The sequence below is a fragment of the Pristis pectinata genome, chromosome 8 (genome assembly GCF_009764475.1).
Source record: "Pristis pectinata isolate sPriPec2 chromosome 8, sPriPec2.1.pri, whole genome shotgun sequence".
Lineage (NCBI taxonomy): Eukaryota > Metazoa > Chordata > Chondrichthyes > Rhinopristiformes > Pristidae > Pristis > Pristis pectinata.
Genome location: NC_067412.1, coordinates 73,903,369 through 73,930,276, shown reverse-complemented (window position 1 = coordinate 73,930,276; position 26,908 = coordinate 73,903,369). Strand labels below are relative to the sequence as shown.

At 39.5% G+C, this 26,908-nt stretch overlaps 1 protein-coding gene across 1 annotated transcript; it reads right to left on the bottom strand.

Annotated features, from left to right (window-relative positions):
- Nucleotides 1-1,224: 1,224 nt before the first annotated feature.
- On the bottom strand, nucleotides 1,225-25,660 carry gcna (germ cell nuclear acidic peptidase). Its single transcript, XM_052021790.1, has 13 exons — nucleotides 25,524-25,660; nucleotides 24,712-24,824; nucleotides 17,370-17,655; nucleotides 16,672-16,738; nucleotides 15,748-15,806; nucleotides 15,392-15,461; nucleotides 13,058-13,143; nucleotides 11,661-12,059; nucleotides 9,946-10,144; nucleotides 8,517-8,652; nucleotides 8,288-8,426; nucleotides 5,566-5,770; nucleotides 1,225-3,134 (listed from the first exon to the last, which is right to left on the bottom strand). The coding sequence occupies exons 2-13, from the start codon at nucleotides 24,796-24,798 to the stop codon at nucleotides 2,885-2,887; spliced, it is 1,983 nt and encodes a 660-aa protein (XP_051877750.1). The 5' UTR covers nucleotides 24,799-24,824; nucleotides 25,524-25,660; the 3' UTR covers nucleotides 1,225-2,884.
- Between the last annotated feature and the right edge of the window lie 1,248 nt (nucleotides 25,661-26,908).

The following is a 26,908-nucleotide window of genomic DNA, read 5'->3' as shown; positions in this document are numbered from 1 at the left end:
TTTAAAGGAGGATTTGAGAAAAAATGCTCACTCAAATGCATAATATGCTTGATACTCTTACATGCAAAACTTAGGCTTTTGTCTTACCCAGTGTTCACACGTGTAACCTCCAATTACAACTCAACAAGATCCAGGAGAATATTTTGCTTGTAGTACCAGAATTGTTTAAATAGGAATATTAAAAAAGCTGGAATTAATTAAATTGGAACTGTTAAAAGACAACGACTGGGAAAAAAAGACAACGGAACGAGCCACTGACATAACTTGGAAAGCAAGGGCTTTGCACTCTTTCGTCTTTAACTCGGTACACACCCAATGATGACGCCTCTCCGGAGATGGGCGAACGCGCACCTGGGCCTCATCAGTCTTCGCGCCTTTTAACGCGGGACCCCGTGTACTTCACCGCCCAACGAACGGCACAGCGCATCCACGGGCTCGCTACCCATCTAACGGACGTCTTATGTAAAAACGCACGATGTATTTCGTTGGAAATATGAATGTTGTCGATCTGTAATTATTTGTGGCATCGATTTTTAAGCTCGAAATAGCAGCAAGGCTGAAGCGGATGGCTATGTTTATTGGAGGCTAATCATCCAGGGTGTCAGTGAAACAGGGCACAAACATCTTCAGCTGAAAACAAAACTGCTTTGAGAACTCAGCGGGTCGCGCAGCATCTGTGGAGGCAAAGGTTTCGGATGGAGACCCTGCATCAGAACTGGGATGCACCCTTTTTTCTAAACCGGAATGAGATTATTTATATATTTAATATACAAATTTCCCTTTGTGGAGATTTTCCACTGTTGACTAATCAATTAAGTTCAAATTTTCATCAAACCGTCACCCCACCAACTCCCAACGAGAGTACATTAAACTTAAAATTAATGTTTCTGTTGTACAAGATACTGCTAATCTAGAAAACAGTCCTGCATGTTTCCCATCTAAATCATATTACCTCTACTCCAATTTATTTTGGGAAAATTGAAATTAATCAATACTATTTGCTCTTTTAGATATGGAATATTTTTCTGAACTTTCTACAAATTTCCATTGTCTGATGGCCAACAAAATGCTATTCTTAAAGCTTTCCATATAAATTCTGACGTGAAGCAATTCTGCTTCAATGTTTCTCTGCAACAAATAAAGCTCATGGGTCTTCAACTTTGATTTTGCTAACAAAACGTAATTTTTTAAAAATAGATATGCTAATAAATGAAGAAAGCAGCATTCTTGGGTAACAAACTTTATTTAACACAATTTATTTATTACACAACTTATGTAAAAAAGTCAATTTAGCATAGGTTAAGCATAATCTATTAGGATAAAATAGAATTGTAATTACTAACCTATTGTAATTACTAACTGAACCACTCAAAAGGTATAACCTCATTGTTTAATAGGCTCACAAAATCATGGTCCAATGTACTCAATTCTCTTTACCCTTTCAACTGACCTAATGTCACATTTTAAGCTTGATATGTAATTTACTTGATTCTGTGTAGCTGACAAAATAATTTGTAGCAGCTCTTTGAGAACAGACTAATATTAATTCCTACAGGGAAATGGCTTTATGATGATATACAATTGAAACCATGGATAAACAAATCCAATTTCTGCAACACTTCCTAAACTGTCTTAATTTGCTCATTTCAGGCGAATTCCCTGGCAGATTGCTTCTGAACAAAAGTGCAATCAATTTGAAATAAATATGTTTACAAGTATTTAAGAACATATTCTGTCATGGAAATGCTGTATTGACCATCATTTCAGATGCTTTCATTTTCCTCTACAGCTACCATTTAACTGGTTTACTGCTCTTGCACAAGGTGCCAGACAGGGGACACTTTCGTCAGTCAATATCCTGGAAGCTACCATCTGCACACCAGTTCTTAAAAGCTGAGAGTGACATTGTACAGGAAGAAAATTAAAGCCTTCTGTTTTGAAAAAAAAATTTCTGCCACTTACTGAAGATTTATAAAAAGATCAATAATCAGTAGCTGCCATTTTTACAATCAGAATTAAAGGAAAAAATACAAACTTGGCTCAGTATAATGCATGTGGTTTAAAATAGATAAACTGTAGTACCTTACTTTGCACCAAATGATAAGTGTTCATCTGTGCCAGAACAGTGATTGCACAGCTTGTGTGATTTATGAATATTTTTCCCCCATTGAGTATTTCCTGATTTTTTTTTTTAAAAGAGCTCTTTCCACAATCAGCAATTGACCTGGCCAGGCAAGTAGAATAATAAATTCTCCCAGGACGGTAAGTACCTTGGTATACAGGAAGGTATAAGGAACTTTTAAAGCATAAACAGGACATACAAATGTGGAATGAGATATCTAAGCTTTTAGGAGCATTTTGAGATCAGCATTAGGAAACAAAAGCTTGCCGACCAAAAACATTCTCATTAAATGTAACGTAGCTGCAGGGGAAGCTCCCTGTAACTTTGCCATGTCATTGAAATATTGTAATGTTCAAAATTTGTTATTACAATCGCCACTAATTTATGCAGAATTACAGCAATGTTTGCAGCAGCCAGAACCTAGTTATTTTCAAGTAGATTCTTACCACTGCATGACTTTCATCAATTCAATTAAGATTGCCTGATACTAGGACCAAAGCTACGAAACATCCAAGATTTATATCAAAAACACAGGCATTCAACTAATCTTTGTTCATCATTATCCATACCTTGGCTATCACATTAATAATGAAAAATATAATGCTTAATATTTCTAACTGGAATATTTTCTCCGTGGAAGGCAAAAAACCTGATACAAATTCTTAGTTAGGTCAGAACAAGCTTCCATATTTCTGATTATCTCACAATTTACAATACAACCTTCAACAAAAGGATGAAATGCTACATTTTAGGAAGAAGGTCTTACAAGTCAGATATCTGTGCCTTTTTTCCAAAGTCTACGCTTAATTTCCGCATAACCTCAGCATGTTTAAGTCCTTCATTTTCCTTCTTGGTTGAACTATAGTTTTCTTTCACAAACTTAGCAAATGGTGCTAACTCCCTTTTTGCAGGAGTGCTGTACTTCATAGAGTTTGATAATAGCTCCAGGGGACCCTTGCATATGGCACAAACAAAACGCTGTGTGTCCAGTGACTTGGAGTGACGGCCAATCCTGTAAAAAAAAAATTGAAAGAATGAAAGAGCAATTGCAGCATTAACTTTAGGCACAGAAAAAGAGCTGTACAGCACAGAAACAGGCCCTTTGGCCCATCACATGCATGCTGAGCTTTTTGCCCATTTACATACATTAGGTTCGTGTCCTTCTATACCTTGCCTATATAAGCACCTGTCTAAATTTCTTTTAAACTTAGTGATCGTATCTGACTCCACCACCACCTCAAGCAGCGAGTTCTGAATATCAACCACTCTGTAAAAAAAAAATTCCCATCAAATCCCCTTTAAAACTCCTACCCCTCACCTTAAACCTATGCCCTCTATTTTTTCCCCCATGATAGGAGTACCTAAAATGATTCTATCATATATATGCCTCTTATAATTTTATATTTACAGAAAAAATATGAAACAGCCTTCAATAATGATCCACACCCCTATACTGGCTGTACAAGAAGTTTCTCATAGCTTTTAAATGCAAGGGTTATATACAAGCTATTTACACTCTATTGAATTAGTCTTATCCAATGAAAAGGATTTTTTAAATTATCTTTCTGATGATTCACAGGATCAAGTCTAAAAATCCTTGAAGATGGTGGCGCAGGTAGATAATGTAGTTAGGAAGGAATATGGGATATTGATCTTCATTAGTTAGGGCACTGAATACAAGAGCAGGGAGGTTATGCTCCAACTTTATAAAACATTGGTCAGACCTCAGATGGAGTACTGCTTGCAGTTCTGGGCACCACACAAAAGGAAAGATGTGATTTGCACCAGACAGGGTACAGAGAAGATTCACCAGGATATTGCCTGGAATGGAGCGTTTTGGTTATGAGGAGAGACTGGGTCTGTTTTCACTGGAGCAGAGGAGGTTAAGAGAGAACAAGATTGAGGTATATAAAATTATGAAGGACATTGAAAGGGTATACTGCAGGAAACTTCCCCCATATCAGTGACAGATAAAACTAAAGAACATAGATTCAGTGTAAAGGGGTAAGAGATTTAGAGGGGATCTAATGGGGACCCTTTTCATCAAGAGAGTGGCAAGTACCTGGAATACACTGCTTGAGAGAGTGGTGGAAACAGTCACTGACAGCATTTAAGAAGTGTTTAGACAAGCACTGGAATCACCTAGGCAGAAAAGTCTGTGTGTCAGGTACTGGAAGATGGAATTAATGTGGATGGGTGCCCAGTGGTTGGCATAAATGTGGGGGCCAAATGGCCTGTTTCCATCCTGTACGACTCTGACAATCCATATGATAAACCAACGAATAGGTGAAGAGGCGGTGAGATCATGCTGGATATTGCAAATTAATAGAAAATGATGATCTCAAACAATGCTATCAAGAGTCATCCACTCACCAAACACTAGGTTTCGGCTACATGTGAACCACAGCATAGATTTGAGAGGGATTGAGTTTGACATAAATTTTACCAGTTGTGGAATCAAGGAACTCCACTAAATTTGAGATAAATTGGGATAGGGAGTGCAGAGGAGGGTAATAAAACTTCACTGGCTGGAGTCATACCCATCAAAAAAGGAAAAACAGTTACTTATTGTTGGATGTTAATTTCACCTTGGCACAGGATTTACTCAAAGCAGCATCTCACATCTGACCACTTTGCTTCAAATGAGCCTCCCTCCATCATAAAAAAGGCAAGAAAAGTGGACATTTGCTATTGACTGCAGTGTTAAGTTGTATCCACAACTTCTCAGATAATAATGTATTATCTTTTCACACATGAAAGGCCTGGACAAGATTCAAATTTTGGCTGATGCCACAAGCCACACTCAATAAGAAAGTCCACACAACTCCACATGAACATCAATTAATTCATTGAGAATTAGTATTGTCCAATCCAACTTATCCTTTTTCAAAAACAATTAATTTTCATTTTTTAGCCCAGGAATTTATACACCAAAATTTTAGCTCCCAGAACACTGTTCTAGCTAAAACAGATATAGTGCAATTAACATTGCAAATTACCTCAAGGCACTTAGTAGGAGAATGAATAAATTTTAATACACAAGATGATATTAGGGCAGATAACTAACAGCTTGAACAAAGAGGTAGGTTTTACAGAAGGAGAGGCACAGAGACTAAGGGAGGAAATTCCAGAGCCTGGAGTTCCAATAGTTTAAGATATAGCTGCCAATGGTGGAGAAACAGTAATAATAATAAAAAGTTTTCACAAGAGGATTGTAGGACTGGACAAATTTATACAGCAGCAATCCAAGCCACAGAAAATATTAAAAAGCAATTTCAAACAAGATTATTTAATGCAACACAAATTGGAACTAAAGTCTGGGACTGTCCTCATCTGTTTTATCTAGTATTTACCAGTGATTATTTGTATATTATCTTCTAATCTTTAGATTATACTTTATTAAAATATTTAAAGAAAACAATTTTTTTTTTGCACAGACTCACATGTTCTTACACCTGCTACACTGATAGGTGTATTTGTAATTTATTTCATAAGTGTGACACCGTTTCACCATTGGTAACTCAGGATGGATCAATATAGATTTCTGTGCATACAATTTCCAGATCGGTCCATGCCCATCACGAACATTATTAATAAGCCAGGTAGCAGCATGGCACAGTTCATGGATCAATGTGTCCCTTAGACGTTCTGCAAAACAATTAATTTTTTCATGATAAAGGTACGTTGTTTTCCAACATGTATTCAGCTTTTACTAATTCTTGTGTTTAGTAGAATGTAGGTTTGAAAGCATTCAAAGTGAAAATTTGCACACACACTTCCAAGCAGGATCACTGGTCCTGATATGGAACAGTGACCAATGACTTCCTCCAACCTACATCCAGGATAATATCAACAAAAGGTGGGTACAGCCTAACAAGCTGCATCTAAAAATGGTTCTGCAAAGCCATGATTTGTTGTTTAAAAAAGGTACAACAGGAATATGGAGAGAAGTAAATGATAACATTTGCACTGCAATGAACGGACCTGTTTAATTCACACTTGCTGTCTTTCTCTCCCTCAAAGGCATTCTAGTAACTTAGAATGACCCATTTGTAACCATCTTGAAAATACTGTATATAGAAGTAGCAAGGTATCAATTTGCATCAAACATTGTCTCTTCCCTGTGGCAAAGCATTAATCTTTGCTCAGCATTTCTTGCAAACTCAGCTAAAACAAAAGCAGAACAGGTAGAAAAATCACCAGCAATACAATTCCAAATGAAGGTTCTCAATTACCAACAGCCATCCAATGCAAAAACTTGCCTCGTTATAACATTGGAGGTTGGGTTCCAGTTACCTTTTCAAAAACTGCCCACTAACACAAAGAAATAGAATTTGGTGGAATACTTGAGTACTATCAAGGTCCAGCAAGCCAAACTGTAATTAATTCAGATCAAAGGGGACAAATAAGGAAATGTAATATAAATATTTAAATTATATACATGCATTCCTTTCAATCATGTTGTCAGCAAAAATAAATACAATGAAATCCAAAATAAAAAGTTCAGAGAGAAAGACAGCAGAAAGGGATAGGTCTATTTACTGCTAATGATCTAGATCCGTCAATAGAGTTGTTAAATTATCAATAGGTTTAGATAATTCAAAAAGGAGTGGAGCTGTTTGTGATGTTTATAAATGACCTGGATGAAATGGGTGGGTTAGTAAGTTTGCAGATGATATGAAGATTGGTGGTGGTATGGATAGCGTAGAAGACTGGCAAAGGGTACAGCGGGATATAGATCCGTTGCAGATATGGGCGGAGAAATGGCAGATAGAGTTCAACCCGGCCAAATGTGAAGTGTTGCACCTTGGGAGATCAAATGTGAAAAGACAGTACACTGTTAATGGCAAGACCCTTAACAGTGTGTTGATGAGCAGAGGGATTTTGGGGTCCAAGTTCATAGCTCCCTGAAGATGGCTACACAAGTTGATAGGGTGGTAAAGGCAGTATATGGCACGCTTGCCTTTATTAGTTGAGGCATTGAGTTCAAGAGTCAGGAAGTTATGCTGCAGTTTTATAAAACTCTGGTTAGGCCACATCTGGAGTATTGCATTCATTATAGGTTGCCCCATTATAGGAGGGATGTGGAGACTTTGGAGAGAGTGCAGAAGAGGTTTACCAGGATTAGAGGGCATGTGCTAAAAGGAGAGGTTGGACAAACTTGGGTTGTTTTTTTTCTGGAGCAGCAGAGGCTGAGGGGAGATCGGATAGAAGTTTAAGATTATGAGGGGCATAGATAGAGTAGAAAGCCAGTATCTTTTTCCCAGGGTTGAAATGTCGAATACCAGAGAACATGCACTTAAGGTGAGAGCGGGCAAGTTCAAAGTAGATGTGTAGCGCGTTGTTTTTTTTAAAAACACAGAGAATGGTGGGGGCCTGGAATGCACTGCCTGAGATGGTGGTGGAGGCAGATAGGATAAGGGAATTCAAGAGGCTCTTAGATAGGCCCATGAATGTGCGGGAAATGCAAAGATAAGGATATTTAGGTGGAAGGGATTAGTTTAGTTGGGCATTTGATTACTAGTTTAATTATATCAGCACAACATTGTGGGCCAAAGGGCCTGTTTCATGTTGTACTGTTCTATGTTCCTCAGACTCATTCACCACCCATATGGAACTCTCCAGAAGATGCTGTGTTTCCTTTCAATTTCTTTGTTAATTTGTATTCAATGTCATTCAAAATTGATGTTTTGTATGTGTTATCAAGTTAGATGCTAACCAAAAGAACCGGCAAGGGACTGAAAACTAACAAGGAGTGATCTTAGAGGTGCATAAAATCATGAGGGGCATAGATAAGTGAATACACTGTCTTTTTCCCAGGGTTGGGGAATCAAGAACTAGAGGACATAGGTTTAAACTGTGAAGGGAGACCTTTAATAAGAACCCAAGGACCAACTTTTTCACCCAGAAGGTGGTCAGTATATGGAATGAACTACCAGAGTAAGTAGTTGAGGCAGGTACATTAACAACATTTAAAAGGCACTTGCACGGGTACATGGATATGAAAAGTTTAGAGGGATATGGGCTAAACACAGATAAATGGGACTAACTTAAATGGGAATCTTGGTCAGCATGGACCAGTTGGGCTGAAGGGCCTGTTTCCATGCTGACTCTATGAAACCAAAAAAGGCACATTTATCCAATTATATTTTGTTTTATACTCACCAGCTGAATCACACACTTTCTCTGATAATTCAATTCTAGCATAGCGTTGCAAAACATCATCCCGTTTCTGTCCAGTAACACAATACCCCGCTGTTTTTCGCATTTTTTTATTCCATGCGATTTCCATCTTCTCTGGAAGCTGCAAGATGTACAATAGAAAACCAAATCACATTTGGTTCCACAGCATCTCATTGAATGGCCAGCCAATACTGGATTAATAAGGTTTTACCTTCTGTTGAAAGATAGTCTTATTGTATAAATTATAGAGTTCTTGTGTTAATTCCTCTCGATTCCGCTTGAAATTTCTTACATATTTTGATGAACTCAGAGTCAGGTCCTGAAGGAAACAACCAGGTGTTTTACATCTGATGAGAAGAAAATGGACATTAACGAATTAAACACAGGTGGAATAAGTCAGTGTGAAAAAGGAATTCTAAAACGTGTTCCCCTTCAATTACACAGAAAATACCATGAAGAAAATAGTACTTGCCAAGTTTTAGTCAGGAGATAGATTAAAAATAACCATGGTTCTTAACTAAAACATATAGCAAGAAATAGCCTGCTTATTGTGGGGCTCTTCACAATTTATCTAGGACTGTTGTACATCAGTCTTTTGGCTCTTGTACTACAGTCCAAAAGTTTAGATATAGAGACTTGACAGAATCTGCATAAAAGGGTATACATCTGATCACAGATTTTCAGTTGTTACCTGTTGCCAAGAGTTAATGTGTACTTCTCACAATAACTTCAACAAAATATTTGCAAATGTACACTTCAACAAAATACTAGTGAGTCTCTCAATATTACTTGCAGGGAATTAAGATATACCCTAGTCTGTGGCGCCGCAAGACGACTCCACTAACTGCGCCACTCTGCTGTCTTAATTGAGTTAGCAAGACGAGAAAAAGACACTCAAAAATGAGCAATCTAATACACACGGGGAGAAATGGGTGCATGGTGACATAGAATTGAAATTGGGATATTTAAAAAAAAACAAAAGTGCGGATGAACAGGGAAAATACAGCACAATATGGGCAAAAAAGAAAACCAATCCAATCGTGCTTTTTGAAAAAACCAAAAGCATAGAAAGGAACAGCTGGAGGACAGGGGAGAAGCTACAAGGCACAAAGTAGGAAAGAATAGGCCAGAGCTAGGCAGGAATAAGAAATAAAAATGTGGAAAGTATCGGAGAAAAGCTCAAAGCAGGAAATCAGACCTCTGAAATGGTCAGAAACATATGGGAACTGAGGATTTGGGTTAGGAATCATAGCAAAAGCCTACAGTATCAGATCTAATGGGTGAGAGTTTGGTATTAAAATGAGTAAATTGACCATATTAGGGAACAAAGAACATTAGAGTGGGTTGCACATGTAACGGATACAGCCATTAGGACAGAGTAGAAGAGCAGATGCCCCAAAGTGAGGAAGGAAGCAAATGGCACAGGGAACATGAAATTATATAAAGTGTGTTGCTTTGCTCAAAGTAACAGTCATGGCTCAAGCGCCAAACTTAAAACTTGAGGACAAGAATATAGAATGGCACTTCAAGTACCAAGATGCCCCCATTCACCTCTCAGATAGACAAAAAGCATAATATACAGGGAACTGAAAGCAACAAGAGAACTAATAAGAACAAAATTTGATTTTCTAGTTACTTACTTTCGCCAAACTCTACATTGGGATTGTGACTCAGAAAGATCTGAAAAGTTGAAGTTTGGTACTTGGTTTGTTGAAGTGGAATCAGATAGAACATGTTTCTTTGGTTTAGTTGGCTGGATAAAGACCGGAACAAAACTCTTTTCTTCAGGTTTGTGCTTAATTCCTTGTATTTTACTTATGGTTTTTTGCTTTACTGGCTCTAAACAAAAGTACAACAGTGAATATGAATGACACAAACAAAACAAACAATTTCTACCCATAAGATTCAGATCTTTTGCAGTTCTTAGAATATAAACATGTTTCTCAGGTTTTTAAAGCTATACCACCACTTGGCTTAAAATAGAACCTATCAGGTTCAGTAAATGCCCTTAAGAGGAGGAAATTTGCCATTCTTACCTGATCTGATCTAATCTAATATGTGACCTGAGACCCATTGCATGTGGTGGACTCTGAAGCTATCTGAAATTATCTAGTGTGACATTACTGCCCCTTTCAAATGGAGAAAGAATAAACCCAGATGGACCACCTGGCATTACCCTAGACACTGAATTCAAACAACAAAGTCACTCCCCGCCCAGTCAACTTTGAAAAATGCTTCTCACGTATATCGGGGGACAGGTGTCCAAACTGAGAGAACCGTGCACAGATTAGTCAAACAACAGTCTGACATAGTTATAATCACAGAATCCCTGCTTATAGACAATGATCCAAACTCCATCATTATCCCCAAGTATGTCCTAAGCATCAGCAGGACAGAGCCAATAGAGGTAACCACACAGTGATATACAAGGAAGGTCCAGAAATCAACTCCAGACTCCATGAAGCCTCATGGCATCAGGTCAAACACAAGAAAAGAAACCACCTTCTGCTCACCATCTTCTGTCCCCTCTCAGCTAGCAAATCAGTGTTCTCCAATATAGATCAATACTTGGAAGTAGTACCGAATAGCATTGGAGAAAAAAAATTGCAGAACACATGACTGGTTTTCAACCTTCCCTAGCCACAATAGTAGTGCCAGAGGATTGGAGGACTGTTAAAATTGTATTGATTATTTGAAAGGGGAGGATAAACCAAGTAATGACAGCCCAGTGAGTATAACTTCAGTGGGACCAACGTGGTATCAATCTATAAACATAATAGTGAAGTTGATTTAGACTACACTCATCAAGGAATGGTTTACATCTAGTCCATGGAATTCATAGAAACCAGACAAGCCAGGAAGGAAAAGTTCTGAAGGATACAAAAATCCCACAGGTTAAAAAGACAAATACCCTAAGCAATACAATAAGGCAGATCAGGATCAAATAACAATGTACATTATGTTGATAATCCAGCAACACAAGCAGAGGTTGCTGTGGAGGAACAAAAAGGTTCTTGGAGTGCAAGTCCACACATCCTTAAAAAAGTAACACAACAAGTTGATAAAAAGTGGGTGAAAAGGTAAATACAATGCTCTCCTTTATTAACCAAGGCATTTAAAAAAAGAGGTAATGCTAGAACTATAAACAATGCCATAGTTTGAGTACTTGAGTACAGTTCTAGTCACATTATGAGAAAGATGTGATTGTACTAAGGAAAGTATAGAGGAGATTTAAGACTGGACTGGTAAATTATAGCCATTAGAAAAGATTGGATAGATGTCAGGTCCTATTTTACTGGCATATTGTTGGCTGCTGACAAGCTGGTAAGAAATTGAAACAAATATCAGAGCTCACCAGTAATAGCCATTCTCTTTCCATTCATGTTACTGGAAGTTGCAGCTGGAGTTCTCTGGGTTTTGCTCTTTATCCTTTCGACTAGAGACTCAAACTCATCACTTGATGTATCTGATGAATTTGAGATTTGATTCAATCTCTTGGAGTGCATGGAGTAGTATGAGGAATTATCATCTGATTTCAGAGACCCTCTATCCAAAGTACAAGAATTGAGCTGCTCGGATTTCTTTTTCCGTTCAACCAGAGCGGGACCTCTCTGTGCATTTTCAATAGCAAAATCATCTACACTGTTGTTCAACACTGGTGACATTGATCTTGCTACAGAGGATGTACTACACACTTGTTCCATTGTAGATTTAGTTCCTGGCTTATGGCTTGGCCATATTGGCTCATGTAGTTCTAGTGGAAAAGAAGCAAAAATATTGACATGAAATAAAATAAAATTTCTAAGCAATAAATCAAACACAAAATTTACTCCAACTTCTTTTAAAAACAGTTGAACATAATGAACTGTTGAAATATTTCTCAAAATGACCTTGAAACAAACACTTCAAAAACAAAAGTCCAACAAATATTTTTGAAATGAATGAGATACTTGTCAGAAAATTGCAAATACTACCCTTTCCTATTCCTTATCAACATTCCTTTTTTCAATAGGAAAGCAGTTTTCTTTCCATAGACTTCTTTGCAGTCAATTGATGAATCAAGGTAATCTCATATTAATATTGTACAACAGCTCATTAATAATGAGTACTACTAAGTTTACATCCAATATAGAAAAATGGAGTCACATGCAGATCCAGATACAATATTGAAATTAGGTTGGAGCTGTCTTTGTTACATGAACAAAAGGAAAAATGAAATTTTAAAAAAAATTACAAGAGTTCCACACAGTGGCATAGCAAGTAGAGCCACTGCCTCAGTGCCAGAGACCCAGTTCAATCCTGATCTCAGGTGCCGTGTGTGGAGTTTGCAGATTATCCGTGATTGCATGGATTTCTTCCAGGTGTTCCAGTTTCCTCCCACATACCAAAGACATGAGGGTTGGTAGATTAATTGGCTACTGCAATTATCCCCAATCTGCAGGTGAGTGATAAAATCTGACAAAAGAGTTGATGGGAATGTGGGGTGAATAATAAAAAGGGATTAACATAGGATTAGTGAAAATGGGTGGTTGATGATTGGTGCAGATTTGGGTGGGCCAAAGGGCATGTTTCCATGTTGTATCTTTCTCTGTGACTGTATCAATATTAAAAACAGTTATAGCAGAAGCAAACTGCCCACCCTTCCATTGTTTTATTTGTTGGTAAATCATGCAATGTTTTCTGACCAGAGAATTAATTCTTTAAACATAAAGAAACTGCTAAAGTAAAAAAACTAACATTGAGGGTTCTTACCAGTATCAGCATCACACTCAGGTTCCACAATCTCCTTTATATGCAATTCATCCAGAGACGAGTCACTCACTATAAAATCTTTAAGGCTGTATAGAAAATCTTATTACTACATATAAATCAAGGAGCATAAAATAAAGTTACTAAACCTGCAATCAGAAGTCCTGAAGCCAGAATATAACATTGAACTTTGATAATAACTACTAATCACTAATCAAATAGCATTTGGCACTGAAGAGACAGGACCTGAAAAAACATCCACTTCTTTTTGACTTGTGCCCTTATGCATTGTTGGGTCCCTGATTTTCCTGCTAAAAATATGCAAATTCTCATCAGCTCAACTTTATAAACTCAAGTTTCTCCCCTTAGTAATTCTTGAAGAAACTAAAACTCAAGCAAACATTAAAACAATCAATTAAATTGTTCACCATAATATTAACTCATCCCTTTGACAGCAAGCATAATTTGCTTTTTTAATCTTCAGTACATAATTTGTGGAATTTGAATGCAAGGGACATAATTTCTGCACAAAGCTACAACATTTTGAAAAGTTAATAGAAAGCAGATATACTGTATACATATAGATTATGATTGGATAGCAAATGTTAAAATAATTCAAACATTCAAAATGTAACTAAATGCTATAATTATTAGAATGGGGGAATATGGGAGAAAAATTAGACAATCAGAAGTAAGAAATTTAAATGGAGTGAATGACCTCTTTATTTTAAATGTTACACCATCCAATAATACCACCCACCCCAACAAATTGGTCAACATTGTTACAGGAGCCACCTTACATAAAATCAGCTGTTTTAGACAAACTGACAATAACTTGCCCAAAGAATCAAATGAAACTGTACATTTTAAAACAGCAATGTTTTGCAAATTCAAAAATATGGGATCATGATGATTTAAGCAAAAGCCTGTGGAAATTGCAAAGCAAATTAATGCAGAAAATGCTAACCAATAACCTGAAAGTCATACAGAAAATTGAAGCTTAAGCTTCATTTTTATTTTATCATCTCCCATACTCTCTCTTCACCTCTCTAACTTCTTAAAATTGTCTCATCACTTGCCTGATTAACCAGCACCAGAATGATCAGGCTCTAACAAAGCCATTGGTTTTAGTCTCCCACAAATTCTGTTCCCTACCTGCTCACTCGAATCCTCTCTCTCTCACAAATATCTGAGAATGAACAAGACCATAATACCATATCCAAGTTAAAGGAGAGCTTCAAATTATGCAGCCACACCATCACTAAGGAGGTCCTATTGCCACCTTTGTGACATTGCTGGCTTATAAATTTGCAGGTGAAACATATTACATGCCTTTTACGTCTAGATTTCACTATTCTCACTTGTTGCACTACAAAGTTGAGGTTATCTGAAACCATCTTTTAACTATACAAAATTCTGTTCTTCTTTCACCCCCTTGGTTGATCACCTGCAGTGGATTTCAGTTAAGCATTACTCAACTTTAAAATTCTGTCTTGTTTTCAAATTCCTCCATGGCCTTGCCCTTCCCTACAACACTATATGAAAGTTCCTTTGTGTCTAGCCTCTATCATTCACAAATGTGATCCCTCCAATCTTTGCCATCCCTCAACAGCTAAGCCCCCATGCTTTGGAATTAATTCCCTAAACCTCTCTAGACTCAGCTTAAATCTGATTCAATATTTGATCACCTGCCTTAGCATCTGTGTGGCTCAGTGCCAAATTGTTCAATATCATTCCTGCAAAATGCCTTGCTATGTTGAGGTAGATGGAGCTTTGTTCTTACCCATTCACATGGATTCCAACTAAAGGACAGCTGACAAGTTGTAGGCAAGGGTAACAAATGTGGCTGCGAAGGTTTTTTTTGAAAGATACATAACCAGTAATTTAAAGAAACAGATGCTGGGGGGGGGGGGGGGGGGGGGGGTTGTTGTTGAGGAGTTAAAAGTTCCACTTCTGACAAAAGATGGCGAAACTGCTGAGTGCTCTTAAATCACAATGATTTAATTCCTGCTCATATTATTACCTCACTCCAATCAATGAATTCAATGCTCATCGTGTTTAATATTAAAATCTGTGAAATCTAATCCTCTGAGGTTTCTGTGGAATTTATTTAAGTCAAATAGGAAACATAGAGAGAATATAACTGTAATATTTAACAAAGAAAACTCTTTACATCATTGATAAACCATTTGGGGCATGGATTACACCCAACTTAAGTGCACACATTTCTATTAAGGGAGTCAGAAATTTGCTTTCTGCCAAATAAGACTCTCTAAACTTAGCTTGATATTCTACAATTATTTATTGCAGATCTGGAATTTATTTCTAGAAACTTACCCGTCATCATTTTTCTTTGAAGTTCTGTATTTTTGTGATTTTGAACATGGTTTCTTTACCGACGTTAGAACTGATGGAGAGATTGCTTGTTAATAAAAAAATTTCTTCCTACCAATTCTAAACACATTAAGTATTCCAACACTGCATAAAATCCTAAATACAGCTACAATACAGCAATACAATACAATATCCAAGCATCATAAGCCAGTGACTGATCTTGGAAGATTTAATACCAAACAACCCATCTCCATGTGAATTTCTGCAGTAACAATATGAAGTACAGAATGGAGATTGAACTTCAATCTCCATTGCTGAATTTGAAAAGGAAAGTTAAATACATTTAAGATACTACTCACATTTTTCAAAATCTTCATCCCCACTAGAATCAGAGCTCCATACAGGAGTATGGTCAGATCTGACGATAAAACAAAGAAAACGAATGTCATTCTAAAGCCCCGGAATAGAAGTTATAACACCAAGCATCATCATTAAACCATTCTCCTTCCCATCCCCATTATCCTTATCAATGCTAATGAAAGAGTTAAGAGCTCTGCCATCATCATAAACAGACAACCTCTGTATTCTCTCCATGACCAAATCAAGCTGTATTATTTTTAAGGAAATGCAGAAGAACAATTGAACACCAGCTCCACAACGGTCAACATTACTTCCAAGATGGGCTTTTTTTGCTTTAATTAGTACATGGAAATGTGCCTAACAAAATCACCAATGTAATAGTTCAGAAAAGCTATTTTGTATACCACAGGAATCAACTGGATTGAAGTGCTAGAAATATTCAGATCAGGCAATATCTGCAGGCAGAGAAACAAATTAACATTTCAGATCCATGATCTGAACCACATGACATTACATTTAGACTTCAAAGCAAATCAAGAGATCTATGATCTCACATAGAATTGGGAACATTTATAAAATTAAAATGACTCTGGCTGGAAGCTTATGGTCATGGCTTCAAGCTGAACAGAAGTGTTTCTGCAAAATACTATATCAAGTTCAATTTCAGATGATCAGCATTTCCTGCATTAATTTCTAGCTTCGGGATAAATTCTGAAAATGATCCTGCTTAAATTAACCTTCCACCTTCTCCAGAGCAACTTTGTTTCCCAGCTTTTGCCAACTATGATGAAATGCCATCTGTTTCCATCTCCACAGAAGCTACCTGATCTGTTCAGTATTTCCAGCACTCACTATTTTAGTTTTCCAGTATTTTCATTATTTAACTTTGCTTTATTGATGCATAGTTTTGTGTATACTCACACCTTTTATTCCAGATTCTTGAGGCTCCTCTTGCGTTGAAGTCTGAATTTAATGTCTTGTGGGTCAAAACTGAAAGAAATGTAAAAATGTAAATAATACACTTGACAAAAAATATCAGCTACATGGCTCTACAGTTAAAACCTTTGCCAGACAAATGCATTTTCTTTAAACCATAATTCAAAGAGAGCTGTACACTAAAGATATCTCATAACGGAGACCAACATCTTCCACATGCAGTCATTCTTTCATACATGCACTAAAATCAGTTACGTACAGATCAACTCAGTTGCAGGGGGGACAGGCAGAATTAAGAAATAATACCCGCCTGGGATTTATGCATTTAAAGAATTCCACCCACTACTGCTTTCATTACTCATCACCTGTGGCATTGTGCCCCAGAAAAACATGATAAAGTGATAACATATAGGCAGGAGAGAGAAAACAGCTAGTAGGTCAAATGATTTTGTTTCCACACCTAATTCAGTCAATGATTCATTTTTAAAAAATTCTTGTGTCCACATTTATAACTGCCTGAATATACTTGTCACATGCAATTGCACACTTCTAGAAAAGAAATACCAACAGCAAGTGTGCTCAAGACCTTAAATGTTTTGCTTTTTGGGTTTCTCAATACATCAATGTATGACACATTAGTTACAGTCAAGCAAGAAGTAGGACTGAACCACAGCTTCATACTTACAATTCTCAAAATTGTCAGCATTGGAATCTGAGATAGCTTCACTTCCACTGTGGATTTGAGGAGTTTCAAACATTTTCTTAGTTGCTGTACATTTGCCATGTTCTTTTTGTCTGTTATCCAGAGAAACTTTTGAGCAGGATTCAGCCTCATCCTCTGAGCTAGAGAGTAGCAGCTTGCACACACACGAATCACAGGTATTTGGGCTCTCCCCAGATTCTGATGGCAGATTTACCGAAATATCTTTACCATAGTCTTGTTGTTTGGATTTATCAATTTTTTGCTGAAGCTATGAAACAAAACAGTACAAATGCTCAAAAAAAATTGTGACATATGTCAAATATTTCATAAAACCAATGGATTAATCTGTTTTGAGCTCCCTCCCAAATTTCGTTCTCTCACTTGCATCTAAATGATAGTTTCTATAAGCAGACCAAAGGGAAACCTGTATCCAACTGACCCATTTCAAAAAGAGATCTTGCAATTATAGAATGCTTTTAACCTAGAAAATGAATTCCAAGAGAAACTAATGGACGTTACATTACAGGGAAGTTAAACCAGGCCAGGACATACACTATGAATGGCAGGGTTCTGGAGAGTGTTGTTAAACAGAGATCTAGGGGTACAGGTACTTAGTTCCCTCAAAGTGGCAACATAAGTAGACAAGGGTGGTGAAGGCAGTGAATGGTGTGCTTGCCTTCACTGGCCGTGGCATTGAGTACAGGAGTTGGGACATCATGTTACAGTTGTACAAAACATCGGCTAGACTGCACTTAGAGTATTAACTGTGCAGTACTTGTTGCCACACTATAGGAAGAACGTAATGATGGAAGAGAGGGTAGAGAAAAGATCACCTGGACTAGAGGGCCTGAGTTACGAGGAGAGGTTGGTTAGGCTGGGACTGTTTTCCCTGGAGCAAAGGAGGCTGGGGGTGACCTTGTAGAGGTTTATAAAGTTATGAAAGGCATAGATGGGGTAGACTTTATTCCAGGGTAGGGAAGTTTAAAACCAATGGGCATAGGTTTAAGGCAAGAGAGGAAAGGTTTGCAGGGTATTTGAGGGGCAAGTTTTTCCACACAAGGGGGGTGGTGAACATATGGGGCAAGCTGCCAGAGGAAGTGGTAGAGGCAGGAACAATTACAGTACAACATAAAAGAAACATTTGGACAGGTATATGAATAGGAAAGGTTTAGAGGAATATGGACCGAACGCAGGCAAATGGGTTAGCATAGTAAGGTATCTTGGTTAACATGAAACAAGTTGGACTGAAAGGCCTGTTTCCATGGTGCATGAATCTGTTTTCCAGAAACATGTTTGTAATGAGACAGAGATGAAAAGAGCTTAAGTGAGGATTTTGGTAGAACATAATGAGATATATCCAGAATTCAGAGATGTTAGCAATAGGAGGCTTTCTAAAACAAACTCTCCAAAACAAAGATAAAACAAAATCTTCAAGTTTCAACTAGCATATATACAACAGAACAAGTTCTTTGTTTCCTTTCTTCAATGGAATTCAGCTATTACTCAAGTGGCACTAACTATATTAGTCTGTAAGAAAATGAAATCAACTCAATTTTTCAAGATTCTCGATTAAGATAGTGCAATTGAACAAAGGAGCAAACATGGTTCTTTGTTGTGCTTAATTAGTTAAATTGCTAGGCATATAAACCATAGAACCATACAGCACAAAACAGGCCCTTCACCCACCATGTTGTGCCGTCCATCAAACCACCCTCACACTATCTAACCCTTTCCTCCCGCATATCCTTCTATCTCACATTCCTCCATATGCCTATCCAACAAACTCTTGAACCTGTCCAATGTATCTGCCTCCACCACCACCCCAGGCAGTGCATTCCATGCAGCAACCACTCTCTGAGTGAAAAACCTTCGCCGACATCTCCCCTGAACCTCCCACCCATAACCTTAAAGCCATGCCCTCTAGTCTTGAGCATTGGTGCCCTGGGAAGGAGGCGCTGACTGTCTACTCCATCTATTCCTCTCAATATTTTATATACCTCTATCATGTCTCCTCTCATCCTCCTCCTTTCCAGTGAATAAAGCCCTAGCACCTTAAGCCTCTCATCTTCCATACGCTCTAATCCAGGCAGCATCCTGGTAAATCTCCTCTGCACCCTCTCCAACGCCTCCACATCCTTCCTATAATGCGGTGACCAGAACTGAACACAGTACTCTTAAGTGTGGTCAAACTAGTTTTGTAAAGCTGCATCATCACTTCGCGGCTCTTAAACTCAATCCCATGACTTATGAAAGCTAACATCCCATAGGCCTTCTTAACTGCTCTATCCACCTGTGAGGCAACTTTCAGTGAACTGTGAATATGAACCCCCAGATCCCTCTGCTCCTCTACACTGCTAAGTACTTGCCATTTACCTTGCACTTTGCCCTGGAGTTTGTCCTTCCAAAGTGTACCACCTCACATTTCTCTGGATTGAACGCCATCTGCCACTTCTCAGCCCAGCTCTGCATCCTATCAATATCCCTGTAAGCTCCGACAGCCCTCCACACTATCCATAACACCACCGATCTTAGTGTTGTCCGCAAACTTACTAACCCAGCCTTCCACCCCCTCATCTGTCATCTATAAATATCACAAAAAGTAGAGGTCCCAGAACCGACCCCCGCGGGACACCACTAGTCACTGCCCTCCAATCTGAGGGCACTCCCTCCACCACAACCCTCTGCTTTCCACAGGCAATCCAATTCCTAATCCACACAGCCAAACTTCCCTGGATCCCTTGGCTTCTGAAGAAGCCTACCATGAGGAACCTTATCAAATGCCTACTAAAATCCATATAGACCACATCCACTGCACTACCCTCATTAATCTTCCTCATCACTTCCTCAAAGAACTCTATCAGGCTTGTGAGGCAAGATCTTCCCTTCACAAAGCCATGCTGGCTGTCCCTAATCAGTTCATTATTCTCTGGGTGTTCATAGATCCTATTCCTTAGAATCCTTTCTAACAGCTTACCCACCACAGACGTGAGACTCACCGGTCTGTAATTCCTTGGACTATCCCTACTACCTTTTTTTGAACAAGGGGACAACATTCGCCACCCTCCAATCCTCCGGCACCATCCCTGTGGACAACGAGGACTCAAAAATCCTTACCAGTGGTTCAACAATCTCCTCCCTCGCCTCTCGAAGCAGCCTGGGGAATATCCCGTCAGGCCCCGGAGATTTATCTGTCTTGATATTATTTAACAACTTCAACACATCCTCTCTCTTGATATCTACAACCTCGAGAACATTACCCTTACCAGCACTCCCTTCTGCGTCATCAAGACCCCTCTCCTTGGTGAATACCGAAGAGAAGTATTCATTGAGAACTTCTCCCACTTCCGCCGCCTCCTGGCACATTCTCTCACCTTTGTCTTTAATCGGACCTACCTTTACCCTTGCCATCCTCCTACCCTTCACGTACGTGAAAACGGCCTTGGGATTTTCCTTACCCCTACTAGCCAAAGCCTTTTCATGTCCCCTTCTAGCTCTCCTCAGCCCTTTCTTAAGTTCCTTCCTCGCTACCCTATATTCCTCACGGGCCCTGTCTGAACCTTGCTGCTTATACCTCACGTATGCTACCACCTTCTCCCTAACTAGTCATTCCACCTCTCTCATCACCCACGGTTCCTTCAACCTGCCATTCCTTCTCTGCCTCACCGGGACATATTTATCCCTAACATCCTGCATAAGATCCCTGAACATCGACCACATCTCCATAGTACATTTCCCTTCAAAAAGGACATCCCAATTTACACTTCCAAGTTCTCTCCTTATAGCCTCATAGTTTGCCCTTCCCCAATTAAAAATCCTCTTGTCCTCTCTGCACCTGTCCCTGTCCATGACAATTTTAAAGGTTATGGAGCAATGGTCACTGTCCCCCAAATGCTCACCCACCAATAGATCCTTCACCTGTCCTGGTTCATTTCCTAAAACTAGATCTAGCATGGCATTCCCTCTAGTCAGCCTGTCGACATACTGCATCAGGAATCCCTCCTGGATACACTTAACAAATTCCGTCCCATCTAAACCTTTGGCACTAAGCAGGTTCCAGTCTATATTTGGGAAGTTGAAGTCTCCCATTATAACAACCCTGTTATTTTTGCTTCTCTCCAAACACTGCCTGCCAATCTTCTCCTCTATAGCTCTACTTTTACTGGTGGGCCTATAGAATACTCCTAGTAGAGTAACTGCTCCTTTCTTGTTCCTTACTTCCACCCATATGGACTCTAGAGATGATCCTTCTACAACATCCATCCTTTCCGCAGCCGTAAGAGTGTCCCTGACCAGTATCGCCACCCCTCCTCCTCTTCTCCCCCCTTCCCTATCCCTCTTAAAACACTGAAAACCAGGAATATTCAATATCCACTCCTGCCCTGACGTCAGCCACGACTCAGTAATAGCCACAATATCATAGTCCCCCATACTTATCCAAGCCCTCAGTTCATCTCCCTTATTCCTGACGCTTCTTGCATTTAAGTAAGCACACTTCAGTCCATCTACCTTACTACTTTTATAGCCTGTATTCTGCTTCTCCTTCCCCAAAGCCTCTCTACCTGTTTGATCTAACTTTTCCCCATCCCCTTCTTCCTCTGACCTACTCCTCCGGTTCCCTTCCCCCTCACAAACTAGCTTAAACCCTCCCAAACTACCCTAGCAAACCTAGCCGCAAGGATATTGACCCCCTTCTGGTTCGGGTGTAACCCATCCTCTCTGTACAGGTCCCACCTTCCCCAGAAGAGATCCCAATGATCCAAAAATCTAAAACCCTCCCTCCTGCACCAACTTCTCAGCCACGCATTTATCCGCCACCTCCTCCTGTTCCTGCCTTCACTATCGCGTGGCACCGGCAGCAATCCCAAGATTGCTACCCTTGAGGTCCTCTTCCTCAGTCTTCTGCCTAGCTCCCTGAACTCACTCTTCAGGACCTCATCCCCCTTCCTACCTATGTTGTTGGTGCCAACACGGACCACAACTTCTGGCTACTCTCCCTCCCGCTCGAGAATCCTGTGGTCCCGATCAGTGACATCCCGGACTCTGGCACCTGATAGGCAACATACCATCCGGGATTCATGCTCACTGCCACAGAACCTCCTGTCTGTTTCCCTGACTATCAAGTCCCCTATCACTACCGCATGTCTCTTTCCCACCCTTCCCTTCTGAGCAGCAGTACTTTCTATAGAAACTTTCTATATGAAAGTTCCTATATGAAAGAACTTTCTATATGAAAATCTGAACTCCATGTTTGTCAATAAAGAAAAGGTACCAAATTTCCAGCACATAATGACAGCAAAAGAATTGAAAGAACATTACCACCACAGATTAAACAATTCATTCTCTACAATTTTACTGCAATCTTGAGTTATAATGATATCTACTAGTTACCAATACCATATAAAATATTTATCAAAGAACATCCCAAGAGTGGATTCAAGAGAAATTAAATATTTTGTGACTGCTTTTACTGAAGAGACAGAAAACCTCTTGAAATAGGATAAATAGGTCTAGAATGAATGAATGAAATTAGCATAAAATCTGCAAAATAATATGAGAAATTAATGCTGAAAGCCAATAAATTCTCAGGGCCTGAAGACCTACACCCCAAAGTTTTGAAAGAGATAGCTTTGGAAATGGTGGATGCATTAGCTGTTATCTTCCAAAAATTCTAGGTTGGTTCTACAGGTTGGACGGTAGCAAATTTAACTCCACTGTTTAAGAGGAGGGACAGGAAAAAACAACAGGGAACTATATACCAGCAACTCTGACATTATAACTATGACAATGCTTGCATCTATTAGTAAACAAATAGTAATAGGGTGCATGAAAAGTCATACGAGGATTAGGCAGAGTTGACATGGATTTATGAAAGGAAAATCATGGTTGACAAATCTGAGGAGTTCGTTTTGAGTTTGTGACAAGCAGAATACATAAAGGGGGGGACCCATGAATGTTATGTATTTGTTTCAGAAGGCCTTTGATGAAGGTTACTGAACAAAAGTTAGAATGCATGGGGTTTACATTAACATTCTAGAATGGACTGAAGTTTGATTGACAGGTCATTTTCAGGGCAGGGAGCTGGAGCTAGTGGGATGTTCTTTGGCTGATGCCACAGGCCTCAGTTGTCCACAATCTATATTAATGATTTGGTCAAGGGATCCAAATGTAATGTATCCAAGTTTGTTGATGATGCACATAGGTGGCAGTGCGGGTTATGAAGAGAATGCACAGAGCTTTTAGGGGTTCATAGGTAGATTTTGCAAATGAGCAAGGACGTGGCAAATAGAAAAGAGAGTCAGAGTCCTAGAGCCCAGACACAAGTCCTTCACCCCAGCAAGTCCATGCCGACCATCAAGCACCCATTTATGCTAATCCAACTTTTTAGTTTCCCTACATTCCTATCAACTCTCCCATATTGCCAATTATCCAACCAATCCACATGTCTTTGTGATATGGAAGGAAAGCCATGTTGTTACAAGGAGAATGTGCAAACACCAGAGGTCAGCATTAAACCTGGGCCACTGTAGCTCTCATATTCCTGATTATCTTGTGGAAAAAATGCAAGCTCAACTACTTCAAGAGAAAAACAGAAAAGCAGTGTTTTTTTTAAATAGTGAGATTGAAAGGAGTCAGTGTTAAAAGGTCCCCAAAATGAACCAGAAAATGCTGGGGGGGAAAAAAAAACACAGATCAGGTAGCATGTTTGGAAAGAGAAACAGAGCTAACATTACAGGTCATAGACCTTCGATCAGGGGAACTTGGGTGACCTTGCAAATAAACCATTGAACGTTAACATGCAGGTACAGCAAGCAATGAGGAAGACAAATGATATGATAACCTATAATCATGAGAGGACTTGAATAAAAGAGTAAATCCATCTTATTAAAGTTACACAGGCCCTGGTGAGGCCATATGTGAGATGTACAGGTCTGGGTCTCCTTCTCCTTCAGAGGCTCTTAATATCTTTAACAAAAAAAGAAACTCAGGTTTTAGAACTTCTAATTGATCTTGCCTCAGCAATTTTTTTTCTGGTGGAAATGCAGAAGTGTTTCCAGACTTCCACAACTCTTCTGGTAAGTTTCCTGGTAAAATTGTGCAGTCCAGGTCTAAAGGTACTACCTTCTCATTTTACACCATTAGGGGAAAAAAAACTATTAATTTGCTTAATATTAACTTGATTGCCCTTTATTCTGGTATATTCATGGCTTTTAATTAAATAGCTTACAATATAAACATTTATTACAAGCTACCCTTTGATTCCAAGAAGTGTAATTAATAGAGAATAAGGAATCAACCTCAAAAGCAGTTTTGGCTCCAGCATTACCTCTGTTTCAAGGATATCCAGATCATCATATTTAGACCAACCAAGTCGATCAGCTAAGCGCTGGAACAGGCTGCAAGTTTCATCCATCCTAAGTCAATGATCAGCTGTAAGATCTATGGTTAAAATCCAAAATTACTAACAAGTTCATGTATTACACGAAACAAAATGCAGATCGCGGAAGTAAAATTAACGATGACATTTTCTGGAAACCTGGCATAAGAATTACATTGCCAGATGTACATTTGCACTATAAAAAGATGGGAAAAAAACGTTACTGTTGAAAAGGACAGGTGCCCAAACATATGGTGCAAACTTACAATTCCAAATCACCAGTATTACCAGGAGACAGTATGTAACATCAAGGAATATGCTGGCTCTCAGGGCTGGTGTCCAGTTACAGGACTATTCCAAGAGACTAAGCACCAAATCAAAACGTGAACTACGACACAAATAAAAATCCAGCAACTGCAGGTGCTGGAAACCTGAAATGAGAACACAAAACGCTGGAAAATACCCAGCAAATTGGGTATGCTGAGTATTTGCAGCATGCACTGTTTTACTGAGTTACTCGGAGAATGAACAGTATTGGAGAAAATGAAGAACACTATGATGCTGGAGATCCACGGATCCTGCCTGGCCTGAGTTCCTCCAGCATCACAGTGCTTTTCATCTAGATTCCAGCATCTGCAGTCCTTAGCACTGAAGAAAGAAGCCCGCACGGATAGCAGGGTCTCCGGACGAACCGTGTCTGAGCTGTAAAAGGTTTCCGGAGCTCTGCCCAAGTCTCAGGCCCAGAACCAGCCCGTTCTTACCCGCACATCAGGTCGAAACACCACGCCGGACCTCGCTCCAAGACCCCGCCCCAGGGCTTTAAAGAAGCCTGAACTAAAGGCATTTGTTCCGGTAACCGTCGGGTGAATTTTTGAATTCTGGCGCCAGAGTGAGGCGCCCGAGCGGAAGAGGTCACAACACGGGGAGGGGCATCAACCACCGACGGTAGGAGAGTTTTAAATTGCAGGCGTCAGTGAACAGGGACATTCAACGCAGGATGGTCTGAAGCCAATGACAGCGCTGGCGGGTGTTTTTGTGGGGAACCCAACATCCGCTCCGGGTACGACTGGCAACAGCCCGATGGGTGCAGCTGGTGAACCGTCAACAAACTGGATCCCACACTTGATTGTAGAGTATGCTAAGCCGTATGACCTCGCAAGCAAATGGAACATGGCGGCAATGGATGGACCAGATGGAGTCTGTTTGTGTTACCCCTCCTCATGGTCAGAGCCGCTAATGTCACGCCCGTGTCTTCCTCTGACCATTGAAACTGCTGGCTCATTATCATTCGGCAAGACTCGGAGGGTATGGAATCTGCCAACCTCAGAAAACATGGAGTACTTTAAAAATAATTATACGGGTTGGAGGATTGCGAGCCCTTCCTCTGATGTGATAGAAGGTAATCGTGGCTAACATCTGGAGCAGCTTCAAAGCCGAGTTTATATTCATATGCACAAGTACACGTATACACAGGTGCAATGGAAAACTTGCAGCAGCACCACAGCCACGCAGCACCCACAAGAAAACAAATTATACGTAACTTATTCTAATTGTATTTCTCGTAAAAGAGTATTTTAGTGCAAAGTGGTCATAGTGTTGCTAAACTGTAGCGATTAGGGTTTTGCCAGTTGGTTTTTCAATTTTGTAGTTATGCCTACCACTACCACTTCTTCTCTGGCAGCTTATTCCATATACCCACTACCCTCTATGTGGAAAAGCTTACTCCTCTGATCCTCTAAATCTTTCCCCTCTCACCTTAAACCTATACCTTCTAGTTTTTAAAGACTCCCCTACCTTTGAAAAAGAGTGTGACAAACTACCCTCTCTTCTCCCCCCCCCCCCCCCAATGATTTTATAAACCTCTATAAAGGCCACCTTTCAGCCACCTTCACTCCAGGGAAATAGTCCTGGCCTATCCAATCTCTCCCCATAACCCAGGCCAAGCAAAATTCCTGCCAAGTCCTTTCTGAACCTTCTTTAGCTTAATTGCATCCTTCCTATAACGTGACAATCAGAACAGCACACAATACTCCCAAGTGCAATCTAACCAATGCTTTGTTCAACTAAATGTCCCACTTCTGTACTCTGTGCCATGGCTGATGAAGGCAAGCCAAGCACACAATACACCTTTTTCCACCAGCAACAA